The 25401-nt window shown below is 43.2% G+C and overlaps 1 protein-coding gene across 1 annotated transcript in view; it reads left to right on the forward strand.

The window, feature by feature from the left end:
• The window catches only part of LOC145397954 (glutamate receptor 1-like), a 189047-nt gene that overhangs the window by 114610 nt on the left and 49036 nt on the right, over nt 1-25401 (forward strand). The window contains exons 4-9 of the mRNA XM_080270931.1: nt 11174-11332; nt 17699-17793; nt 18105-18193; nt 20621-20835; nt 22060-22215; nt 22603-22709. Of these exons, the coding sequence (XP_080127057.1) occupies nt 11174-11332; nt 17699-17793; nt 18105-18193; nt 20621-20835; nt 22060-22215; nt 22603-22709 (821 nt within the window). The remainder of the gene's footprint in view (nt 1-11173; nt 11333-17698; nt 17794-18104; nt 18194-20620; nt 20836-22059; nt 22216-22602; nt 22710-25401) is intronic.

The following is a 25401-nucleotide window of genomic DNA, read 5'->3' on the forward strand; positions in this document are numbered from 1 at the left end:
GTACGAAGGAGCTAGGGCTACGGTGCGAGTGGATGGTGAGCTGAGTGAGTTCTTTGATCTCAGTGTGGGACTGAAACAGGGTTGTGTGATGTCTCCATGGCTGTTTAATATATACATGGACGGGATTGTAAAGGAGGTGCAAGGTAGGGCAGTGGATGTGGGGGTGGCTCTAATGAATGAGGGTGAGAATTGGAAGATTCCAATGTTGCTGTTTGCTGATGATACAGTATTGTTGAGTGAAGATGAATGGGAGTTGCAAGGTTTGGTGAATTAATTTTGGACAGTGTGTAGGAAGAGGAATCTGAAAGTTAATGTAAACAAGAGTAAAGTTATGGTGTTTGAGAGGAATGAAGTCACAGAATGTACAGTGAGGTTGGTTGGTGAGGATATGGAGAATGTGAGTGCATTCAAGTACTTGGGTAGTGTGATGAGTAAGGATGGAACTTTGGGGGATGAAGTGCGTGAAAGGTTACAGCAGGGAAGGTTGTTAGTTCACTGAAAGCAGTGATGAGAAATAGGAAGGTGAGTATGGAAGTAAAGAAGTCACTGCATGATAGTATTGTGATCCTTACTCTGACGTATGGAAGCGAGGCATAAACCTTGCAAGAAGGGAACAAGTCAAGAGTGAGAGCAGTGGAAATGAGTTACTTGAGAGGAACATGTGGAGTGACGTGGAGGAACAGGTTGACGAATGAAGAAGTGAAGGAACGTTGTAGGGTGGATGTGGATGTGGCTGAGAAGATTAGGAGAAATACACTGAGGTGGTTTGGACATGTGGAAAGAATGGAGAATGAAAGACTGACTAAGAGGGTGTATGTAGGTGAGGTGGAGGGAGGGAGAGGGAGGGGTAGACCGAGGATGAGGTGGAGGGATGGAGTTGAGAGGTATATGAGGGAGGGGGGAGTGAGTTGGGGGGAGGGTAGTCAAATGGTGGGTGACAGAGCGACTTGGAGGCGTTTTGTCTGCGGCCACCCTTTGCGGGATTAGGGCGTCGGGCTATAGATAGATAGATAGGTAGAGATGATAGAGGGTGTATTTGCATCAGACTGCAATTCAGACAGTGATAGGTAACCTAGCTACTGTAAAGATTCTTCTTGTACTGCATGATCATTATGGCGCCAACAGTGAAATGCTAAAATTTCGTGTAAGATATTCAGATGAGGCATTATCTAAGACTGAGTGGAAAAAAAAAAAAATACCTTGATGTAGTTACACATTTCAGTGTCTGGAGAAACATGAAATACTTAACCATAAACGCAGGAAAAAATCAATAAACGAACGATAAAGCAAACATTCATATTCTGTGAAAATATCGTTAGGCACGTAATGCAGTATTCCTACAGAAGTGATCTTGAACTCTTACCCTAAAAGAAGTATAAATTTCATACCTACTGTATTTTAGCAGTAAACTGCCGTTTTAGCTACGTCAGTATCATTCCCACGGTAATATGTTTTATCCAGTAATACGTCATACAGTCGAATGTAGATTTTGCATCAAAAGATTTTTTTTTTTTCTGACGAGGTCATCGAAATCAGTTATTTTACATACGATGTCAGATCAATGAAACCATAATACTCCCTTAGAGGTGCATTATTTCACCATGGTGTTATAACCTACATCGATATTAAACATCATGGAGACATGATGCCTTTAAAATTAAGCAGCCTCATGCGAATGACATTGTTTTTTCCTTCTTTCTATCTTTTTAGCCTGAAGATGATTAATAATTAATTACCGATCTTTCCGGGACGTGTACCGACATAGTAATTCCCTGTCGGTAATATGACATTTAAAATTTTTACGTAACGTTACAGGTTAGGCTACCGGGTGAAAGTTATAACTATCACTTCAACGGAATGCTTTGAATTGTGTTGTGAATAGTTGGAAAACACTGACAGATACAACGTAATTGTTTCTGTGCATCCTCTCATGTTTTAATGTGAATGATAGATTGTACATTATGAAAGTGTTTAAAAATTGATCATTTACTGAGGTCAAGGATTTGCCGCTTGCACTGTGATGCTATTATATAATATACAAAGCAGTATCATGATGAGCATTCTTGCACACGGCATAGCTACATTAGTGAAACTAAATTCGAATCGGGGTTCACTCAGGCATAGTATCTCAAAGCCCAACTCGAATCACATGAAGCTATAAAGATTACAGTGTTACCACACGAAAAGCGGGGTGGTTTACTAGTAACACTCCATTCTATGCTTAACTGTACACTCAAAAAACACTGTGGCTTCTCTCTCTCTCTCTCTCTCTCTCTTTCTCTCGCTACTACTAGTCACTGTCCGTTCACTGACCGCCTGACTGTCACTCACCGACTCCGACTATTTCTTCCTTCACTGATTAACTCCAAATGTCTGACTCGCTCACTAACTGACCCTGTTACTGACTCTCTCTGTCACTGTCCACCCACAGCTAACTAATGTTCAATAAATGGCTGTCACTTCTTTCTGACTGGCTACCGCACACAAACTGACATTGATTCCCTGACTCTCATTGTCTGACTGGCTCTCGTTCACTAACTATCACTGGATCACTGACTGGTTGCCGTGCACTTCCTCACTCCATTCTTTAGTGACTGTCTCAGAGGCAGGATGGCCCCTTTAAATACTCCCCCCCACTCTACCATTAGCGCAGTCCAGAATATTCTAGAGCCTAGGCAAGAACTCACATTGTCTTAAGTAATGATACACTTAAATTAACAACACACAATAACAATAACAACAAAGAACTAATTTCTACAACGTAAAACAGAAAGAAAATCAAGTAGACATGTCAATATTTATAAAAATGTTCCTCACATATTCGGATATACAACATTAACCTAATCCAGTGATATAAAACTTAATTTCTAGAAAGTTTCTCACATCTCTAGATATATACCACTAACCTAATCCAAGCAACCCCGTCCTCAAACTTTAGTTGTCCCTGACAACCACCTAAGCCTATTCGTCTACAAGTACGAAGTCTGTTCAGAAAGTATCCGACCTTAGCCTCTAAAACTATAAATAGCTAACCTGTTGAACTAGGATATTAATCCCCCTCAAAGCAGGCCCCTTCTGACTTCATACACATAGCCTACGTTCCTTCCACGGCCTGAAGCATTTTCAAAGTCGGTTTTCACTATCTCCTGCAGATACTTCGTCGCACTGGTCATGATCTCTTCTCTCGTCTCAAATCTGGAAATCTTCAGCGTAGTTTTGAGCTTGGAGGATAACCAAAAGTTGTGCAGAGCCATGTCGGACGAGTAGAAAGCCTGTCAGACCTGCTGGATGATATGCTTGACTAAGAATTCCTGAATCAAGAATGGACAGGAGCAGTGTCACTGTGCAGCTTCCGACTCGCTGCTTCCCAAAGATCTGGTCTCTTCCGCTGAACTGTATCAAGAAGACGACGGATAACGTTGAGGTAACAATGTTTTTTGAAAGTCTGACCTTCTGGTGCGCATTCGTGATGAACAACACCATGGTAGTCGAAAAGAAATAAAAAAAATTGTCAACATGCAGATGCATTTCACCTTGCTTCCACTGAGACAACTGTGCTTTGGTTTCTGGGTGGTATCCGTACACCCAAGTCTCATCTCGGGTGATAACAATCTTCAGAAAATCTGGATCGCGATTTGCATACTGCAACATGTCTTGAGCAACATTCATCCACGAGAAGAGATCATGACGAATGTGACGAAGCACCTGCAGAGGATACCGAAAACCGACTTTGGAATACGTTTCAGGCAGTGGAAAAACGCTGGTCTACACGTGTCAAGTCAGAAGGCACCTACTTTGAGGGTGTTTAGTGTTCAAGCTCAACTGGTTAGCCTTTTTTTTTTTTTTTTTGAGCTTATGGTCGATACTTTCTGAATGTGCCTCATATACACAGGATAAACTTTCAGACTAGCAGGTCATTGCCTTTGCCTCTGTTGTCTAGGTCTCATGGCGTGAAGACATGGATCACCAATGCTGTCAACGACTCCGTTACTTTTCTGGGCTCTCAAATTATCTCTGGTGTCCATCATGTACTTGACTCTCCCCAAGTGTATTTCCTACGCCCAGATTTCCTGTGAAATATACATCAGTGTGCTTCACAAAGAGCTTCTTCAGCTGCTTCATCTGTGGCTTCTCCAGACACTGGGCATTCCTGGCAAAGTACTCGGGTAGTTCTCCCTGAGGCTAAACAGTGCTCCTCTTACATGCACTGTTTGTTGGCTTGTAATCGACTTCCCAGTACAGCCCCACAACCGTGTCCCGTTGTATCACACTAGGATGAAGTGAAAAATTGGTGTAACATGGGTACTTCTGCCACAGAGTGAAGTAAGGGCCCTGTGCACTACAACTCCCCCTTCTATTATACCTTGGCTCCTGTGATCCAACAGTCCCAGGGCGGTGTGCACTGCACCACTGATCCTTAAGGGCAGCAGCATCACTGGCTCGGAGGGGATAACAGTAGTCCCTCTGACCATCACCAGTAGGTGTCCATGCTACACAGTCCTCAGCAGAACACTCTCTCTTCCTTGTTACATTCACACAAAATGGGAGTCAACCAAGCACTGGTGGGACACCAGGCAGTCCAAGCCCAGGATGCAGTGGTCCTCAGTTTCGGCAGCACACATGGCCAGTGTCTCCTCGTTTCCTCCCCCTCACATTTCAACATCCACGGCTCCCCCAAGCTCAGTACAGTGCCACTCCACACACTTGCTGCAAACTCTCTGGAAGCTGCCAGTGACCTACTTCTTCTCACCGCATGAAGGCCCTCTCTGACCCTGTGTCAACGATCACTGGGCAAGCTACTCCCTCAGTCTCACCATCCCCCTCTGCACACCTGTCTCCAGCACCTAGGGAGTGAGCTGGGTGCTGATCCTCAACCAAACGCTGTTCAAGGACTTTGACCCTGTTATTCACTTCCTGTATTTCACTTCTCACTTTATCTTCCACTATACAGGAAAGCTCTTCCCTCACTTCTCTTACCTGGTTGTTCATTCTATCTACCTTTCTGTACTTCACTTCTCATTTTATCCTGTATTCCACAGGAAACCCCTTTCCACATCTGACTTACCTGGGCATTCATTCTCACTATCTTACTGTATGCCACATGTTGTTGTTTCAGTTTCCAGGTGCCATCCTGCGGCTCCTCACATAGCTGGTGCTGCTCCTGTCTCTGCCCAATTAGCTGCTCCTCTAGTCCTGTGTACTCGTAGTGTTGTGTTTGAGCTTTTTGTTCTTCTAGATATTTCTTTTATTCCTATAGGTATTCTTTGTGTTCTCCTTGCTCTGCTTCTCAATATCTTTTGTTCTTCTGGATATTTCCTTTGCTTTTATTTCTATGCTTCTCGATATGTCTCTGTTTTTCAGGACATTTGTTTTTCTTGTTGAGCTTCGTGATATTTCTTTTAATCTTCATAGTTCTATTGTTCTTCATGATATGCTATCAACACTGCGAATACATCATTCTTTTGTCCTTGTTGTTCTCTCTACAGCACATTGTGAGTGTATCTGCCAGAGATATATCCATCTTTTTGTCAGTCTGTCCATGTGTCTCCATCTCTCAGTACTAGTACGTATCCTTGGAGAGAGCTCCAACCTACTTGACCTCTTCCTTACTACTAATCCTTCTGCTTACACTGTTAATCTTTTATCTCTGTCGGGCTCCTCCGATCACAACCTTATCACCTTAACCTGTCCTATCGCTCTGGCACGGCCTGTGGACCCTCCAAAGAAACGTCGTCTGTGGCACTTTGGAGCTGCAGATTGGGAGCGCCTCAGGCAGTACTTCTTTGGTTTTCCCTAGAATGATTATTGCTCCCATGGCGGGAGCCATCTGAGTGTACACTGCACATTATGGAGGTTTTTCTCTCAGGCATGGAAGTATACATTCCTTTCTCATATCCTCTGACTGATGCAAGAAAGCCTTGGTTTAATCACGCTTGTTCTAATGCTGTCCGCAACAAGGAGAGGGCCTATAAAAGGTACCGGAGCCAACCCACCCCTGAATCACATCTTTTATACGTTTCTGGCCGGAATCGTGCTAAGTCTGTTCTTTGCTCTGCTAAAAATAATTTCATTCATACTAAATGCTCTCAACTCTCCAACTCGAATTCTTCCTGCTCCTTCTGGCACCTTGCCAAAAACCTTTCTAACAACTTTACCTCATCATCCTTCCCTCGTCTTTTCTACTCTGATGGCTCCGCAGCTATTTCTTCTACTGATAAAGCAGATCTCTTCACTCAGACTTTCTCCTCCAATTCCACCTTAGACGATTCCGGTGCTGTTCCTCCGTCACTTCCCCCCTCTGACTTAGATGTTTCCGGTGCTGTTCCTCCATCTTTTCCCCTCTCTGACATCCTCATGGCTGACATTAAAATTTCTTCACCTGATGTATTTACTGCCATTGCTGGCCTCAATACTAATAAGGCATATGGGCCTGATGGAGTCCCTCCTGTTGTTCTCAAGAACTGTGCTTCTGTGCTTACACCCTGCCTAGGCAAACTCTTTCGCCTTTGTCTATCAACTTGTACCTTTCCTTCTTGCTGGAAGTTTGCTCTCATTCAGCCAGTCTCAAAGAAGGGTGACCACTCCCAACCCTCTAACTATCGTCCAATTGCTTTTACATCCTGTATCTCAAAAGTTCAAGTCAATTCTGAATAGATAAATTTTAAAGCATCTTTCCTGTCATAACTTTCTTTCTGATCATCAGTATGGATTCCGTCAGGGATGCTCCACTGGCGATCTTCTCACCTACCTTTCAGACTCCTGGTCATCTTACTTTCGGGACTGGAGAAAGCTTTGCTATTGCACTTGACATCTTAAAGGCTTTCGATCGAGTCTGGCATAAATCTTTAATTTCCAAACTACCCTTTTACGGTTTCTATCCTTCTATCTGTGCCTTCATATCTAGCTTCCTTTCTGGTCATTCTATAGCCGCTGTTGCAGACGGCCATCGTTCTGCCCCTAGATCTATCAACAGTGGTGTTCCTCAGGGCTCTGTCCTATCACCAACTCTCTTCCTTTCATTCATTAATGACCTTCTAATCTGTACATCTAACCCCATCCACTCTTATGTGGATGACACCATCCTTCACCTTTCCATCCGGTTCCCGCAACGTCCATCTCAGCAATTACTTCAACAAACAAGGGATGAGGCTATGGCACACCTAATGTCTGACTTGTCTCGTATCTCTGACTGGGGTAAAAAATCTGGTTGTTTTTAATACATCAAAGACTCAGTTTTTACACCAATCAACCTGACAAAATCTTCCACAGGTATATCCACTAATGTTTAATAATATTCAGCTTAATCCTGTATCATCCTTGAACATGCGTGGGGTTTCATGTACTCGGGACTTATCATGGAAAGATCATATTACATATCTCGTAAAATCTGCTTCCAAGAGATTAGGTGTGCTAAGCCAACTCCGTTCCTTCTTTACCCCTTGACAATTGTTGACTCTATACAGGGGTTTTATCTGCCCCTGTGTGGAGTACAACTCTCATGTGTGGGGAGGCTCCCCACATACAGTTCTTCTCAATAGGGTGGAGTCAAAGGCTTTTCATTTCAATAAACTCTCCCCCTCGTACTGACTCCCTTCAACCTCTGTCTCTTCGCCACATCTTTATCTCTTTCCTATCGCTACTTCAATGGTCACTGCTCCTCTGAACTGTCTGCATGCATTCCTCCATCTCTACGACGGGCGCGTAGCACCCGTCTAACAGCAAACTCTCATCCCTTTTCTGTCCAACTCTCTATTGCAAGAGTTAACCGTGACTCCCAGTCCTTCATTTATGCAACAGGTCAACTCTGGAACTGTCTCCCTCTGTATTTCCTGCTTCCTATGATCTTCAGTCATTCAAACGCAGTGTGTCCAGGCATCTCGAAATGATCGGACCTTGAATTTGTCTCTCTCTTGTATTTTGTTTTTCTCTTGGAAGGAACAACAATTGCGGGCTCGCGGCCTTTATTTCCTTCTTCCTCGCATTAAAAAAAAAAAAAAAAATCTTACTCCTGGCACCAAATTGTTATACCGTAGAGTTTGCTGATATGTCAAGAACGATGCACAAACAGGCCAGGATATTAATACAAAGCTGCTTAATGCTTTAGGACTTTATTCCTTCCAAGCACAGCTTAGGTACACTTACAAAACATCGTGGCTTCTCTCTCTCTCTCTCTCTCACACACACACACACACACACACACACACACACACACACACACACACACACACACACACGCTACTACTTGCTCACCGTCCATTCACTGACTGTCACTCACTGGCTTTCAGACTGACTACTCCATCCCCCACTGATACTAACTCTGTCTGACTCTCGCTCACTAACTGACTCTATCCATTACTGACTCTGTCGATGTCCACCTGCCTGTGATTGACGCTCAGTAACTGTCTGTCACTCTTCCCTGACTGGCTGCCGTACACAATCTATCAGCTACTGGCTCACTGACTGCTTACCGTGCACTTCCTCACTCCGTCCGTTGCTGATTGTCTCGAAGGTGGGACAGTTCCATTAAGTACCCTCCTTCACACTCTACTACTAGAGCAGTCCTGGGCCGGAATGCACAAACCTCCGTCACATGGAAGCCTTTCGGCTGGCCTTTTATGAAATATTAAAGGCGGACCTACGGCTGCCTCTAAGGCACAATCACTACGACCCCTTGCCTTGTCTAAAGACTGGCTTAAGTTTAGTGCATTGGCCTTAGCTAAGGCCAGCCCTAACTGTACGAAATGTTTTGGGGGAAATCTCGTGCGTCAGCTAAGACCCTGCCGACCAATCAGACGGCAGAACACAGAACCACTGGGCCAGTCATGGAGCTTAATGAATCAACAGGGGAGGGAGGCGCGATCGAGTGTTTACGTTACCGGCAGTGGGAAACCCATCATTGTGTAAATGCTCAGGTATACTATATAATGCCTAAAACTTCAAGACAAGGTATAAAATATAATTATCTGTATATATTTCCAAGTTATTCTCTAAATTACCGATTTTGTTTTAGGCAACGTGCGAAACGACCAAACCGCAGCAAGAAGGCAAACTGTGAAAGTAATTTCATTTACGTTATGTTAATTTTGGCTGCGGTTAGGTTGGGCTGGGATAATCTAGGCTAAGTTTAGGTTCGATTAGGCTAGGTTAGGTTAGGTTCATTTAGGTAAACGCATAACATAACGTTTTTCTAAATTAATCCGACATAACCTGACCTAACTTAGCCTAACCTAACTTAAACTTAACCAAGATTATCGCAGCCCAGCCTCTTGTTGTTTATACTATACTTTGCCAAAATATGCTCGACATTAATACCTAAGCATTCTTTTAAACTCCCCAGGTAAAGTATATAAGGTAAGAATGAATTAAGCTTATTTCATACTTTGCCAAAAATGCTAGACATTCCCTAGCTTATCTAGCCATTCTTTACAATAGCTGCCTTAGTTTCACAATTGCCGGTAATATTTTCACAACAGTCAGGGAACACAAGAGTCAGGATAAGCACGTGAAGTACCGGTAATTGATTGAAAACAATCTAGGGTGCAAAGAAAAGATGTCCCAGTACCATTTATGAGGAGCTTTACACCCACACAACCTTTAAAACATTAGTACGATAAGAGGGTTCAGGAGAAACAAAATAGCAATATGAATGGAAACTTACTATTTGTGCCATGTTTTACCTAACCATTGCCTAACTTCACACAAAGTAATCAACCACCACAGTTACCTAGCAGAAAACTGTCACTATAGACACCTTGGTTCACAGATCTCTGGTGAAGGTTAAAATTAGCCCAGATAAAGGCAGCGTGATTGCTGCCAGGATATCTGTAATTACAGCTCATTATCATTTTGTTGCTGTCACAAACAACTTGCACATACAGTGATTAGAACCCTTTGCAGTTGGCAAATACATGTTCATTGTGATCTGGGGCCTTAATTGGTATGAGGGTTCAGTCAACTGCCCAAGCACTTTAGGACATTAGAAATAATGAAGAATTATCACCAAGCCAAAATATGGCTTCATAGCCATGTAGGAGTAGAGGGAAAATGAAAGCCAGAAGAAACATTCAAACATCAAGAATAAGGGTATGACAGAAAACAGAAGAGGACAGTAAGGAGAGAAAGACTGGAGACAAAAAGGCCCCTTTTAGTTGCCTCTTGCAAGCAGCGATACTGGGGATGTATTCATTCCCTCCCTTCCCATGGGGTCCCAAGCACTTTGGGGAAAAAATTTATTCTGTGGAAACCACCTGGTCTCTGTCCTCCTCAGCAAATCACTGGACATCTTAATTTTTCTGAGTCCTTTTCTGTATAAAGCATCTGTCACACGTGATATCAGTCTGGATACACATGACTGACGAATACCATTGGTATCTCCAACAACACTCTAAAAATTCCCACTAGCGTAGAACCTCTGGGTTGCCAAAAATTGTTTTGTAGGCAAGAATAGCATGGGAGAGTTGTGTGACGCTCTCAGTAGGAGGCTCAAGTTCTGTTAAACAAAGGAATTTGCTCCGGGGGAGGCGATAGTGTGTCAGTGCATGTTCATCATTTATGTTAAGGGGGTTCAGTGGTTTCAAGAAACCTCCATTCCCTTCGCAAAGCACAATCTGGTTCACAGGCAACCATCAACTCCATACTGACGTTATAACCAATAACAAGGTTGGTCTGGTTTGTGCTATAGGGAATATTAAATCGGAGTTACTTATTCACGGGTAATATGGTAAAGCTGCTCCGACCCAGCCTCAGCGGCTAAGGCGGCCTTAGCAAGGCTTGCCCTCCCTTAGGTGATTTGTGCATAGGCCTTAGCGACCTACGGCCTTAAACTACCTGACTTCAAGCCGTGTGTAGCCTTACGGCCGTTTGTGCATCCGGGCTTTGAATGTTCTAGAGCCTAGGAGAGAACTCACATTTTCTCACTCAGTACTGTACTTAAATTAACAATACACAATAACAGTCACAAGACCTAATTCCTAAGGTAAGAGAGAAAGAAACTCGAACGGACATGTCAGCATTTTTAAAATGTTCCACACATCTCCAGGTATAAAATACAGTAATAACCTAATCCTATGGAATAACACTTAATTTCTGGAATGTTCTTCACATCTCCAGATAGACGAGAATACCACTAACCTAATCCTACTGGCCTAACTTTTTTTTTTTCCCCGTTTGCCAGGAGGTGGACATGACTGGCGTACTCCTGATAGTGGACGTTGAAAGATACAGCGACATGGACATTAGTGTGCCAGTGCTAAACCTTGGCATCGTTATCACCTACACCAGACCCGTCTTGGCGGCTGATCTGGCCGGATTCGTCAAACCATTTACAGCCTTGGTATTAAAACACTGACAGAAAAAACTAAACATCTACTATATTAATGACTGTAGTTTAGCGCAGACATACTGTGAAAAGTACTACTGAAGAGGCTTTTTTTCCTCTGAGAACATATATAATTTCATCATAAACCCATCTCCGGCTACACCGCCTAGGTGTCACTTCCCATAATTTCCTCCCTGCCCCTCTACCAGCAGCAATTATCCACATGGGGCCTGTTCCTCCCGCAGAACATTTATTTATTTTTTTTTTTTGCTCCTTAGGGCCTATTTTCTCACAGAACGTTTTCTCCTTTGGACCTGTTTTCTCTCTCAACCCCATTTTACCCATGGACCTATTTCCTCCATGGGCCTAATTTCACACGTGAAGATATTCTCCACATTGTCCTATTTTTCCCCATTAACATGCTCATCCCTACGTGTCAAGTGGGGTTGGTGGAGGATTAGTGCCCCTCCCTGTAAAACAATTAACTCTAAGCCCTTGGCCACCCCGTTTGGGATACATGGCGTCTGGCAATGAATGAATGAATGAATGAACATGTTCATCCCATGGATCTGCTTCTTCCCCATGGATCTATTTTCACTATCAACTTATTTCCCTAACTACCAATTTTCACCAGGATTCTACTTTCTCAATGGATCAGTTTCTATCATGGTCATATTTTTAATGTTGATGTATTTTCTCTATATTGTCCCATTTTCCACTATGTACCTATTTTCCTGCTGGATGTATTTTCCCCCTTTGACCTTTTCTCACCATGGATCTGTGGAGGTACTGTAAGAAAATGCTCTGGAAAGAGGTGAAGTGAGTAAGACAGGGCGGAAGTGAAGTTAGCAGGGGAGTGAAAGATAAAAATGATAGATTACTAGTGGAGAAGGGAGAAAAAGTGAGCAGATGGAGAGAACACTTTAAGGAATTGTTGAACGTAAAGGATGGAAGTAATGCGAGTATAAGTGGCTGGGGAATGGCTGGGAGAAGGAGGGAAGTGAGAAGACAGGAAGAATCAGTAGGATAGAAGTTGTGGAAGCAATGAAGAAAGTTAAATTGGGGGAAAGCCCCAGGAATTGATGGAGTGTGGTGAAATGCTGAAGCATGGGGGAGAGATAGTAGCAGAATGGAGGTGGAAGATGTGCAGATTGGCCCGGGAGGAAGGTAGAGTCCCGGAGGATTGGAAGTCAGGTATAATTATTTCCTTGTACAAAGGAAAAAGGGAAAAAGAAGTGTGTGGTAATCATACGGGCATTTGTCTTCTTAGTATAATAAGAAAAGTGTATGATAGGATACTTATTGACAGAGTAAGAGAAAGAACAGAGGAATTAATTGGAGAGGAACAAGGAGGCTTTAGGAAGGGAAGAGGTTGTGTAGATCAGATATTCATTCTTAGATCTTTAGTGGAAAAGTTTCTAGAGAAGGGAAAGATGTTGTATGCGACTTTCATGGATTTGCAGAAAGCATATGACAGGGTGGATAGACAAGGATTGTGGAAAGTATCAAGAATATATGGAGTAGATGGGAAGTTGCTGAATGCTGTGAAGACTAAGTATGATGGTGCTAAGGCTGCAGTGCGTGTGGATGGTAAACTGAGAGGATTTTTCTCTTTGAAGGTTGGGTTGAAACAGGGATGTGTCATGTCTCCATGGTTGTTCAATCTGTACATGGATGGGGTAATAAAAGTGGTACAAGGTAGGGTAGTGGATGTTGGAGTTGCCCTGGTGAGAAAGGGTAGTGTTTGGAAACTCCCTGTACTGTTGTTTGCAGATGATACTGTGTTGTTGAGTGAAGACGAAGGGGAGCTGCAAGGCTTGATGGATGAGTTTGGGAGAGTGTGTAAGAAACGGAATCTAAAGGTGAATGTAGGGAAGAGTAAAGTGATGGTCTTTGAGAGAGGTGAAGTCAGTGAATGTACAGCGAGGTTGGATGGTGAGGAATTGGAAAATGTGAGTACGTTTAGGTACTTGGGTAGTGTGATGAGTAAGGATGGAAGTTTGGAGGGTGAAGAGCTTGAAAGGTACAGCAGGGAAGAAAGGTTGCTGGTTCCTTGAAAGCAGTGGTAAGAAACAGGGAAGTGAGTATGGAAGTGAAAAAGTTACTACATGAAAGTATTGTGATACCAACTCTTACGTATGGAAGTGAAGCTTGGACGTTGTTGGAAGGACACAAGTCAAGAGTGAGAGCAGTGGAAATGAGTTATTTAAGAGGAGCCTGTGGAGTCACATGGAGAGACAGGCTGATATAATGAGGATATAAAGGAGCGTTGTGGTGTGGATGTGGATGTGATTGGAAGCGTTAGGAGGAATACACTGAGGTGGTTTGGCCATGTGGAGAGGATGGAGGGTGAAAGACTGACGAAGAGAATGTATGTGAGTGAGGTAGAGGGGGGGAGAGGGAGGGGGAGGCCGAGGATGAGATGGAGGGATGAAGTGGAGAGATATATGATTGAGGAGGGTGTGAGTTGGGAGCAGGGCAGTGAAATGGGGAGGGACAGGGCGACATGGAGGCGATTTGTTTGTGGCCACCCCGAACGGGATTGAGGCGTCTGGCAATAGATAGAGAGATAGATCTGTTATTACTCATAGATTTGCTATCAGTCAAGGACCCATTTTCTCCCCTGGAGGAAACAACATCTGCACATGGACCTACCTTCTTTCATGTAACTATCTCCCCCATGGACCTGTTTTTTACACATGGACCTATTTTCTTCCATGGACCTGTTTCCTCCATGGACATATATTTTCTTGCACATGAACCTATTTTATTCTATATAACTATTTCGTCTATGGACATGGAATTATTTTTTTCCATACAACTGTTTCCTATGGACCTACTTTCGTCTACAGAACTGTGTCCTCTATGGAGCTATATTCTTCCATGTCACTGTTCCCCCATGGACCTACACCCCACAAGGACCTTTTCTTATGATGGACCTGACCTATAGTCCCTTTGGAACTACAGTAATCGTCTATCTATCTCTCTATATATTGCCAGATGCCTTAATCTCGTGAGGGGTGGCCACAAACAAATCACCTCCATGTCGCCAAGTCCCCGCCATTTCAATGCCTTTCCCCCAGCTCACACCCCCCTCTCTTATATACCTCTCCACCCTTTCCCACCATCTCATCCTCGGCCTCCCTCTCCCTCTCCTCTCCTCCACTTCACTCACATACACTCACCTCATTAGTCTTTGTCTCTCCATCCTCTCCACATGGCCAAACCATCTCAGTGCATTTCTCCTAACACTTTCTTTCATATCCACATCCACACCATAATGCTCCTTCACTTCGTCATTTTTCAATCTGTCTCTCCATGTAATTCCACATGCTCCTCATTTCCCCTATTTACACTCTTGACTTGTGTCCTTCCAACAAGATCCAAGCTTCACTTTCGTACATTAGAGTTGGTCTGTAATACTGTCATGCAACGACTTTTTTACTTCCGTGCTCAATTTCGAATTTTTTATCACAGCTTTCAAAGAATCACCAACTTTTCATCCTTCTTGTACCGTTCAAGCACTTCATGCTCCAAACTTCTAACCTTACTCATCACACTACCCAAGTACTTGAATGCACTTACATTTTCCATTTCCTCATCATTCGGCCTCACTGTGTATTCAGTGACTTCATTTCTTTTGAAGACCAAAACTTTACTCTTCTTTACATTCACTATTAGATTCCCATTCTTATACACTCTCCCAACCTCATTCACCAAGCCATGCAGTTCCCCTTAATCTTCACTTAACAACACAGTATCATCTTCAAACAGCAATACAGGAAGTTTCCAAACACTGCCCTTTCTCATTAGCGCCGCTCCAACATCCACTGCCCTACTCTGCATCTTTTTTTATAACCCCATCCATATACAGAATGAACTACCATGGAGACGTAACACATCCCTCTTTCAATCCAACATTCAGATAGAATAATTCACTCAGTTCACTCTCCACACGCACTGCAGCCTTAGCACCCTCATACAAACTCTTTGCAGCATTCAACAACATCCACTAATCCATATTTATTAAAAATATTTTCTACATTCCCAGTCTATCCACTCTATCATATGCTTTCTCCAAATCCACAAAAGCCGCGTACAACTTCTTTTTCTTCTCTAGAAACTTTTCCACTGCAGACCTAAAGATGAATATCTGATGGACACAATCTCTTCCCTTTCGAAAACCTTGTTTTTCTCCAACTAATCTCTCTTTTATTTCCTTAACTCTGTCAGTAGGTATCCTACCATATATTCGTACTTACCTGACTTCCAGTGCTCCTGGACTCTACTTTTCCCCAAGGCCAATCTGCACATCTTCCATACTCATTCTTCTACTATCTCTACCCCATGCTTCAGAATTTCACCACACACTCCATCAATTCCTGAGACTTTCCCCATTTTGACTTTCTTCATTACTTCCATTACTTCCATCCTACCGATTTCTTCATCTCTTTTCTCCCTCCTTCTCCCAGCCATTTCCCAGTCACTTATACTCGCATTGCTTTCATTCTCTATGTTCAGCAATTCTTTAAAGTGTCCTCTCCATCTGCTCACTTTTTCTCCCTTCTCCACTAGCAGTTTACCCTTTTATACTTTCGCTCTCCTACTAACCTCAACATCCTAACTCTCATTACCTTTCCTGAACGTTTTCTTACATTCGCTCCACTTCACACACAAATTCCTTCCAAATTCCTCATCCACCTTCTTCCTATTCTCTCTTACTAATATTTTCATTTCACTCATCCTCTCCACACAAAGCTCACTCTTCCATCTCTCAACATCCCCCACACCTTTGCTTCCCATCCACGCGTTTAAAGCTTTCTTATTTTTCGCCACAGCCTGTCTCATCTCTTCATTCCACCATGCTGTTTCTTGCACGCCTTTCGTCTTCTCTTCACCCCACGCCCTACCTCATATGCTGCACAGATTTCTGCTGTGAATATCTTGCACACACCTTTCACCTCCCCCCACCTGTTCCAAATCATATTTACCCAATCGCTCCTGCACTTCTCTCCTAAAGTATGCCTTTTTCCCATCTTCATGCAACTTCCTTGTATGTGCTACTTCCTCCTGTCTTTCCCTCCTTCTATTCCTCCACATCATTTGAACCTTGACTTTCACCACCACGAAGTGGTGCTCAGCCCCAACCTCTGTATGCTCCTGCATCCATTACTAGTACATACCACCTCATTCTGTCATCCAAACACACACATACATAATCAGTCATTACCTTTCGTTCATTCGGTTCAACACCCACACTTCTCATCACTGGCTACTATAGTACCTGTGGATCATTTTGTGTTTAAAGAATGTCATGGACCTATTTTTTCCACAACTAACCTATTCTGCCAGCCGACTCTCCCAGCCACCAATCCTGCCCGCCCATCTACCCACTTACCTCACTCACCCTGCCCACCCATCATACCTTGTCCACCCACCCCACCCCATTCCCCATTCACGCAAGCAACCCCACCCCCCTAAACCTCCTACTCTGCCCACCCCATCCTTCACACCTGCTCTGCCACAACCACCTGGCTCAGACCACCCAGCCAACCCACCCATTTAGAGAGAGAGAGAGAGAGAGGGAGAGAGAGAGAGAGAAAGGGGGAGAGAAAGGATTAGAGTCTTCATGACCATTTCTTGTAATCTGAATAAAATCTTGCGTTAACATCAGGAACAAGTAACAGATTACGTTTCCGTACTGAAGAGGTTAAACATACACAATCTGGTTTACTGTATCTCTTGATGTTATCAATTATGACCGTAAGATTAGGGCCGTAAGACTCTTAAATTAGGTGCGATGGATGGCAAGGTCGGGAGTGCTGGATGCCTTGGTTGGGATCGATGGATGCCTAGGTTAAGACCTAAAAATGCTTAGTTTACGACCCAGTGATGCCTAGGTTGGGACAGGTAAATGCATAGGATACGTCTGAACGATGCCAAAATTAGAAGTAAAAAAATATTGTTTTTTATGGGTAGATTAGGTCACGCTGAGTCTGGCTTGTACAAAATGAACAAAAATTGCCATTAAGGATACAAAGGGCAGTATCGAGGCAAGCCATGTATAGGAAATATAGTTTATTACTTTCCTGGTTAGCATAGGTCCCTTTTGTAGGTCATATTTCAAGTGGTTTTGGAGATTTCGTAACACTTCCTACCCAACTATTTGTTTGTACATTATGCCTAAGTATCGCCTTGTATGTTATAAATGCAAAGTTACATCCATTAAAACGATGTAGACAACATGCAAGAAAATTTTTAATTGTTTAATGCTAAGTACATCACTGATAAAAAGGTGCTACGGAGTCTACACTGCCACTGGAAATACGGTCTTGTGTAGTCTTCATAAATATCTACAACATATGTATTGTGATGTTACAGTCGTGGTGTTCACTTCTGGTGATAGCGGTGGTGGTGTTACTGGCTACAGTGGTGGTGCAGGTACTAGTTCAGTATATGCCGCAGCACGATACCAGGTAAGACCAGCTAAGTCAAAGATTTCTTCAAGGTCTTACTCATATATTAATAATTCATTCACTTTAAAAAAGGAGAGTTTTGTCCTGTTGAGGCTAATTTTCAGTACCTCAGTATCACAATAAGAGAATACTACGGCTCAGCATACTTTCCACAGCACTTCTTCCTGACTTGCACCACATAAAATGCTGCTCTTGCCATGGCTCAGCTTTATTGGTGGAAAGAGTACAATTTCACGTCGTTACAGTTAAACTGTATGGTTGTATTCTGCTTTACAGTAATGAATATATACCTATACTGTGTGTTGTTTCAGGATGGTTGGTATTGATTGTGGGATGTGGGGCAGAGGGAGAATTTGGTGGACTTCAGCCTTGTGGACTATTGGCGCTCCATTGGCACAAGGTAATCGCTCTCTCTCTCTCTCTCTCTCTCTCTCTCTCTCTGAGAGAGAGAGAGAGAGAGAGAGAGAGAGAGAGTAATCCCTTCACAGCGATGACCTTATTTGTTTCTTGCCACTCTTAGACGATTTTTTCAATTCTGCAAGGCAGGACGGTATCATTTTCGGCAACGCAGCCTGTACCATTGCGCTAGCCTCAGACTCTGTGTGTGTGTGTGTGTGTGTGTGTGTGTGTGTGTGTGTGTGTGTGTGTGTGTGTGTGTGTGTGTGTGTGTGTGTGTGTGTTTTGATTCCTCCTAGGGTATATGATACATTGGAATGAAACTTCCAAGGAAACTTTGTCTGGTTACTGGGAAAGTTTCCCACTACATGAATTTTCCAACAATGATTTTTAGGGAGTCATCCCCCTCATCAAATTTCAAATTCTCTGATACAGTGAAAGGAGGACAGATCTTGTCTTGATATCTTCCGTGGTGTACGATGCGCTCATCCGTAATGCGATATTTAAGGAACGTGACTCCCCAGTGGTTCTTAGGGGGCCAGCCCCTCTCTCAAAAACAAAATTATCAGAAATACAGGACTGAGAGCACAGGAATTTCAATGAAATCAGCGTACATATTGCAGGATTGGATATGTGGTTTCCATGTTTTCTCTTAATCCACAGGAAGAGCTGAATGTCTACGTTATTCATCTGAGGACGACTTGACAGTGTAGAGGTTACTGAGAGTTATATCTAATTCTGTGAGTTCGGAAAATCTCTCACAAACAGAGTAATATTGTTTGAAGAGAGTGAGAGTAATATATAACAGACGCGGTCAGGCTGAAAAATGTGTGTGATATCAAGGTGTGTGATTTGCTACTGTTTGCGATGTGGTGGTGTATAATGCTCCAGTGGCTGTTATAGCGGTGTTATGGTAGCCTGATAGGGATGGTGTGTGTGTGTGTGTGTGTGTGTGTGTGTGTGTGTGTGTGTGTGTGTGTGTGGTACTTACCTAAGGAAAAGGGCATGAGTGTGGTGATTGATGTACTTCATAACATGGTGGTACTGTTACGAGCGAGGACGAAGCCCTCGCGCGAATCTCGTCAAGTAGTGGCATTTTCTCAAGTATGAGTGACCCAACGCAGCTCGGCCCAATCGGGCCGACGTAATGCTTTTGAAGGCTTATATCTCAGCAACCACAAGGCCGATCACTGAGTGGTTTGCACCATATGATGGCTCAATTCTTTAACATTTCTTTTTGACAGGTTTCATTACACCCAGGCTGTGCACGTGGCAGGTGACCCGCGAAATTGCAGCATGTCAAAAATCTTCCAAAAAGGGCCACAGGCCAGACAGTTTGTCGTAAAGGAATGAAACTTGGTAGGAAGATAGCCATCAACATACTATTGGCATCCTCGGGGTGTAAGGTGACATTACAATGTTTTCACATTTAACTTTCCTCGCTCGTACTTCGCCGACAAAGGCGTTTTACTGGTGGTACAGTATATACTGTAATGTGGCAGGTCCTTCGCAAGGATGTTGCTTGTATCTAATGTGTATAGAATGGTGTGTATGTATGCTATGTGATGTCATGTGGATGTTGTTTGATATACGCTTGGTGTGTGGCATGGCGCATGATGTGGTGTGGTGCACGGTGTACAAAGTGCTATGACGCACAATGTGGTGAGGTGCAAGATGTACTGAGTGCTACGGTATATGATGGGGTTTGGTGCATGATACACTGAGTGCTATGACGCATAATGTGGTGGGGTGCATGATGTACTGAGTGCTATGATGCATAGTGTGGTGGGGTGCATGATGTACTGAGTGCTGTGGTACATGATGGGGTTTGGTGCATGATGTACTGAGTGCTACGGTACATATTGGGGATTGATGCATGATGCACTGAGTGCTATGATGCATAGTGTGGTGGGGTGCATGATGTACTGAATGCTGTGGTACATGATGGGGATTGACGCATGATGCACTGAGTGCTATGATGCATAATGTTGTGGGGTGCATGATGTGCTGAATGCCATGGTACATGATGGGGTTTGGTGCATGATGTACTGAGTGCTACGGTACATATTGGGGATTGATGCATGATGCACTGAGTGCTATGATGCATAGTGTGGTGGGGTGCATGATGTACTGAATGCTGTGGTACATGATGGGGATTGACGCATGATGCACTGAGTGCTATGATGCATAATGTTGTGGGGTGCATGATGTGCTGAATGCCATGGTACATGATGGAGTTTGGTGCATGATGTACTGTACTGAATGCTATGGTACATGATGTGGTGTGGTGCATGATGTACTGAGTGCTATGGTGCATGTTGTGGTGGAATCTGTTAGAGGTGTGTCGTGGTAACAGAAGTGTAACAGCAAACATGTGGTCTGGTGTGGTGTATGATGTGGTGTGGTACTTATATAAGGGTAACCATTACAGCGGTGTCGTGGGAACCTGAGCGGAATGTGGTGCGTTTGGTGGGTGGGATATGGCTACTTATGTCCCTGGTCGTCAGTACAGTTTACCGATCCAACTTGAAGGCTATGCTCATCAAACCACACCTTCAGTACCCTTTCACCACCATGGCCGAGCTGGTACAGACTGATATTCCCTGTTTCACTCTGGAGGCTACAGTTGTACATGGCTATATTGAGGTGAGAATATTCTATTGTTTCCCTCATAAATCCAATTTCATGTATGAATAAATCATCCATGACAACATTATGTTGAAACAATTACAAATCATTTAGGTGGTGGCGACCATCATCCACTCACCTGATGCAGTGTTGCCTTCTTCATTCTTCACCTTTATCATTCTTTTTCTTTATTTGCCCTTCTCTCTTCCTGTTTCTTCCATCTTTCCTGTCACTTTTTATTACTCTTCATCTTTTTCAGGCAACTTTACACTGAATGCCAGGCCTAATGGTTTCCTGTAAGCTAGGAAACCATTTACTACGGTGGGTGGCATCCACTTAACCAACCCATACACGTTCCCTACGTGTCAACAAATGGGTTGGAGGAGGTTTAGTGCCCCTCCTCGTAGAACAACTGACTCAAAGTCAAACCGCCACCCCTTACGAGATCTTGGCGTCACGCTATAGATGGATAGACAGATAATTTCAGTCATGCATCCAATTTTGCTTCTAACCTAACTCATACGTAGCATTACTATGATGAGATTAATGTGTTTGCTTTTGTTATGTACCAAGTCCCACGTACAATGTAACTTGCTATGAGAACACTGTTCTTTGTTCCTGCTGTTTTCCATTTCCGCATAATTATAAAGCAGTTTCTCTGGCTGCTTGCTTTAGTTGTATTTTAAGACATAAGAGGCTTCGTAGTATATATTTGTTTGCATTTTTTTTTTTTATGTCTACACCTTGGCAGTCGATTGTATGTTATATTGTTTTAATACCAACATGATTTCCACTACTTACATTGAAGAGGAAATGGAGGTGTAATGTACAAAATTAATCGATGTGGAAAAAGCTTTATAGAAACACTAATATCCCTTGTAATAAATCCATAGCCATTTATTGCGATGGGGAAGGCGAGGTCTCAGCCTCTGACAACTCCCGACGCATTGTGAGGAAGAGAGAGTGCATCTGACCAGTCAGGATCATTGCCGACTTCTACTCTATAATTTGGAATAAAAATAATAAGGCTCCCCATCAGTGTCAGTTAAAAATCAGGGGTCTGCTTCCTCTTCGTGATTTATTTCTTCACGGAAATAGGGCATTTCACACTTGAATGAAAAAAAAGAAATAAGTATAATGCTAATGATCATGATTTTTTTTTTTACCTCTCTCTCTCTCTCTCTCTCTATCTATCTATCTATCTATCTATCTATCTATCTCTCTCTCTCTCTCCATCACCAGAGAGCACCGCCAGGCACCGAGCTAAGCCAACTGAACGACCAACTGGTGGTTCACAAAGATATCCCCCGCGCCATAGTAGACTTCGGAGCTGGCAAACATGCTGTCATTTCCGACGAGTTTGCTGTCCGTACGACCATTCAGGCTTTGTCTGAGAAGGTAAAATAAGTTTTTTAGTTCCAGTCTGCCCTTAGAACACGACCTGCAGTATTTGGCTTTGGTTGGATTAGTCTGTGTTGGGTTGGGCTAAGCTGAAACTGTCATCTATCTTGGCAATTTTCCCACTATTTATGGTATACCTGAGGAAGCAAAAAGAAAGATAAGGCTTGCATATTTTCTTTGTACCAATCACACCTAGAACAAGACTCACAATTGTCATCTTGTATTCAGGCTCCCAATTGCCCTGCTTGATTTTAAGTTAGTCCGGGTTGAGTTGGGCTACGTTGGAGTAGGGTGAGGTATATTAGGGTAGGGTAGATTGGAGTAGATAAATTCTGGTTTAATGACCTTTGATGGGAATTAATTTATCTCTTCTACCCTTTGCAGACACGGCGTTGCCAGTTCTACATTATCTCCCAGTCCTTCTTTGGTAGCATGAGTGTCAGCTTTGCGTTTCCCAAGGGATCCAAATTAAAAAAAAGAGTGGACGTTATGTAAGTTAAAAAAATAATAACTCATAAAGGGGTGGGGTGCACAGAGAAGCCGAAACCATCGTACTTTAGCTGTGGCATTTTATCCGCAACAGTTATTACTGAATGGCGAGCAACAGTACATGGTAGAAATTCCAAACTATACGACGCTGACCCGATTAATAAGGGGTAATAGTATATGGTTGCACACAACTGAGATGATGATGCGTGTGTATGTTATGCCGAGTTTGTGAAATTGTCCAGTTCATGAACCAACCAGGATCTTCTTACTTAATAAATTGAGCAGTCTGACAGCCTAGTTCAAGTGTAAGGCACAATTGCGGCAAATCAGATCTAACACACTTCATGATCTGGAAAGGGTGTGTGCATATATATATATATATATATATATATATATATATATATATATTAGGCCCTATCCCTGGGGGTAGGGGGGGTTATCAAGAATACTCCCCCAGTATCCCTGCTTGTCGTAAAAGGCGACTAAAAGGGTTGGCGGAGGGTTAGTGCCCCTCCCCGGAAAGCAACTAACTAAAAAAACAAACAATAAGCCTCGGACAAGGACTGACCAAACGATGACGACCAAGGACCGGACAAAGGACATGGTAATTGGAACTTGGAATGTAAGAGGAGCGAATGATGAGGTGAAAGAAAGAGAGATTGTCCAGGTGCTTCAGGGTGCGAAAGTGGATGTATGTGGAATAACTGAAACAAAATGGAGAGGAGAAAGTGTGAGAGAATGGGAGTATGGATGGGGTTTATGTGCAGGAGTAGGTGAGAATGAGAGGGCAAAGGAAGGAGTATGTATAGTTGTGAGTCAAAGATGGAAGAGGAGCATTAGACAGTATGGATCAGTTGGGTCAAGGATTGTGTGGGTAAAGTTGAAAGTTGGAATACAAATGTGGGCGATTGTGTGTGTGTTTGCACCAACGCAACATCGTGCTAGAAGAGTGAGAAAAGAGTTCTGGACAAATGTAGATGTGTGCATGGAAAAGTTTAGAAGGAATGAGAGAGTGTTTTTGATTGGTGATATGAATGGTAAAGTTGGGAATGTGAAGGTGGATGGAATAGTTGGTGAGTGGGGTGTGCCTGCTGAGATAGATGAGAATGGGAGTGCGTTAGTGGACATTTGTGCTGGGAGGGGGTTGGTGATAGCCAATACCCTCTTCAGGCATAAAATGATCCACAGGTATACATGGCGAGTGATGAGAAGGGTGGGTGGTGAACTGAATGAAAGGAAGGCAATGATTGATTATGTGTGTGTGGATGAAAGGATGCAAAGATGTGTAAAGGATGCAAGAGTGTATAGAGGTTAGGGGAGTGGACTTTCTGACCACTACTTGGTGGTGGCCAGAATTAGAATGCAAGTAAGATGGAGGAATAGAAGAAAGGAAAGACGAGAGGAAGGAGTAGTTGCAAGGAGAGTGGAAAGTTTACAAGAGGATGAGAAAAAGGCAGAGTATAAGAGAGAAGTGGAGGAACGATTAGGCAAATATGAATTGGAGCAGATGGGAGACGTGGAAGGTGTGTGTAAGATATTTACAGAAGAAATATGTGCAGCATGTGATGTGTTGTGTGGAAGGAAGAGAAGACGGAGGGGGGTGCAAGGAACAGCGTGGTGGACTGAAGAGGTGAAACAGGCTGTGGCACAAAAGAAGAAAGCATACAATGAATGGATGAGAAATAGGGGCGTGGAAGAAGTTGAGAGGCGGAAGAGAGAGTTATATGTGGAAAGAAAGAGAGAGGTGAAAAGATTAGTAAGAGAGAGTAAGAAGAGAGTGGATGAGGAATTTGGAAGGAATTTGAGTGTAAAGTGGAGAGACTGTAAGAAAATGTTCTGGAGACAGGTGAAAAGAGTAAGACAGGGTGGAAGTGAAGTTAGCAGGGAAGTGAAAGATAAAAATGGTAGATTACTAGTGGAGAAGGGAGAAAAAGTGAGCAGATGGAGAGAACACTTTAAGGAATTGTTGAACGTAGAGGATGGAAATAATGCGAGTATAAGTGGCTGGGGAATGGCTTAGGAGAAGGAGGGAGGTGACAAGACAGGAAGAAATCAGTAGGATAGAAGTTGTGGAAGCAAAGAAGAATGTTTAATCGGGGAAAGCACCAGGAATTGATGGAGTGTGTGGTGAAATGCTGAAGCATGGGGGAGAGATAGTAGTAGAATGGATGTGGAAGATGTGCAGATTGGCCTGGGAGGAAGGTAGAGTCCCGGAGGATTGGAAGTCAGGTATAATTATCCCCTTGTACAAAGGAAAAGGGGAAAAAGAAGTGTGTGGTAATCATAGGGGCATTTGTCTTCTTAGTATAATAGGAAAAGTGTATGGTAGGATACTTATAGACAGAGTTAGAGAAAGAACAGAGAAATTAGTTGGAGAAGAACAGGGAGGCTTTAGGAAGGGAAAAGGTTGTGTAGATCAGATATTCATTCTTAGATCTTTAGTGGAAAAGTTTCTAGAGAAGGGAAAGAAGTTGTATGCGGCTTTCATGGATTTGGAAAAAGCATATGACAGGGTGGATAGACAAGGATTGTGGAAAGTGTTAAGAATATATGGAGTAGATGGGAAGTTGTTGAATGCTGTGAAGAGTATGTACGATGGTGCTAAGGCTGCAGTGCGTGTGGATGGTGAACTAAGTGAGTTTTTCTCTTTGAAAGTTGGTTTGAAACAGGGATGTGTCATGTCTCCATGGTTGT

The sequence above is a fragment of the Coenobita brevimanus genome, chromosome 44 (assembly GCF_032717465.1).
Source record: "Coenobita brevimanus isolate Jiangsu-jjx chromosome 44, ASM3271746v2, whole genome shotgun sequence".
NCBI classification, from domain to species: Eukaryota; Metazoa; Arthropoda; class Malacostraca; order Decapoda; family Coenobitidae; genus Coenobita; species Coenobita brevimanus.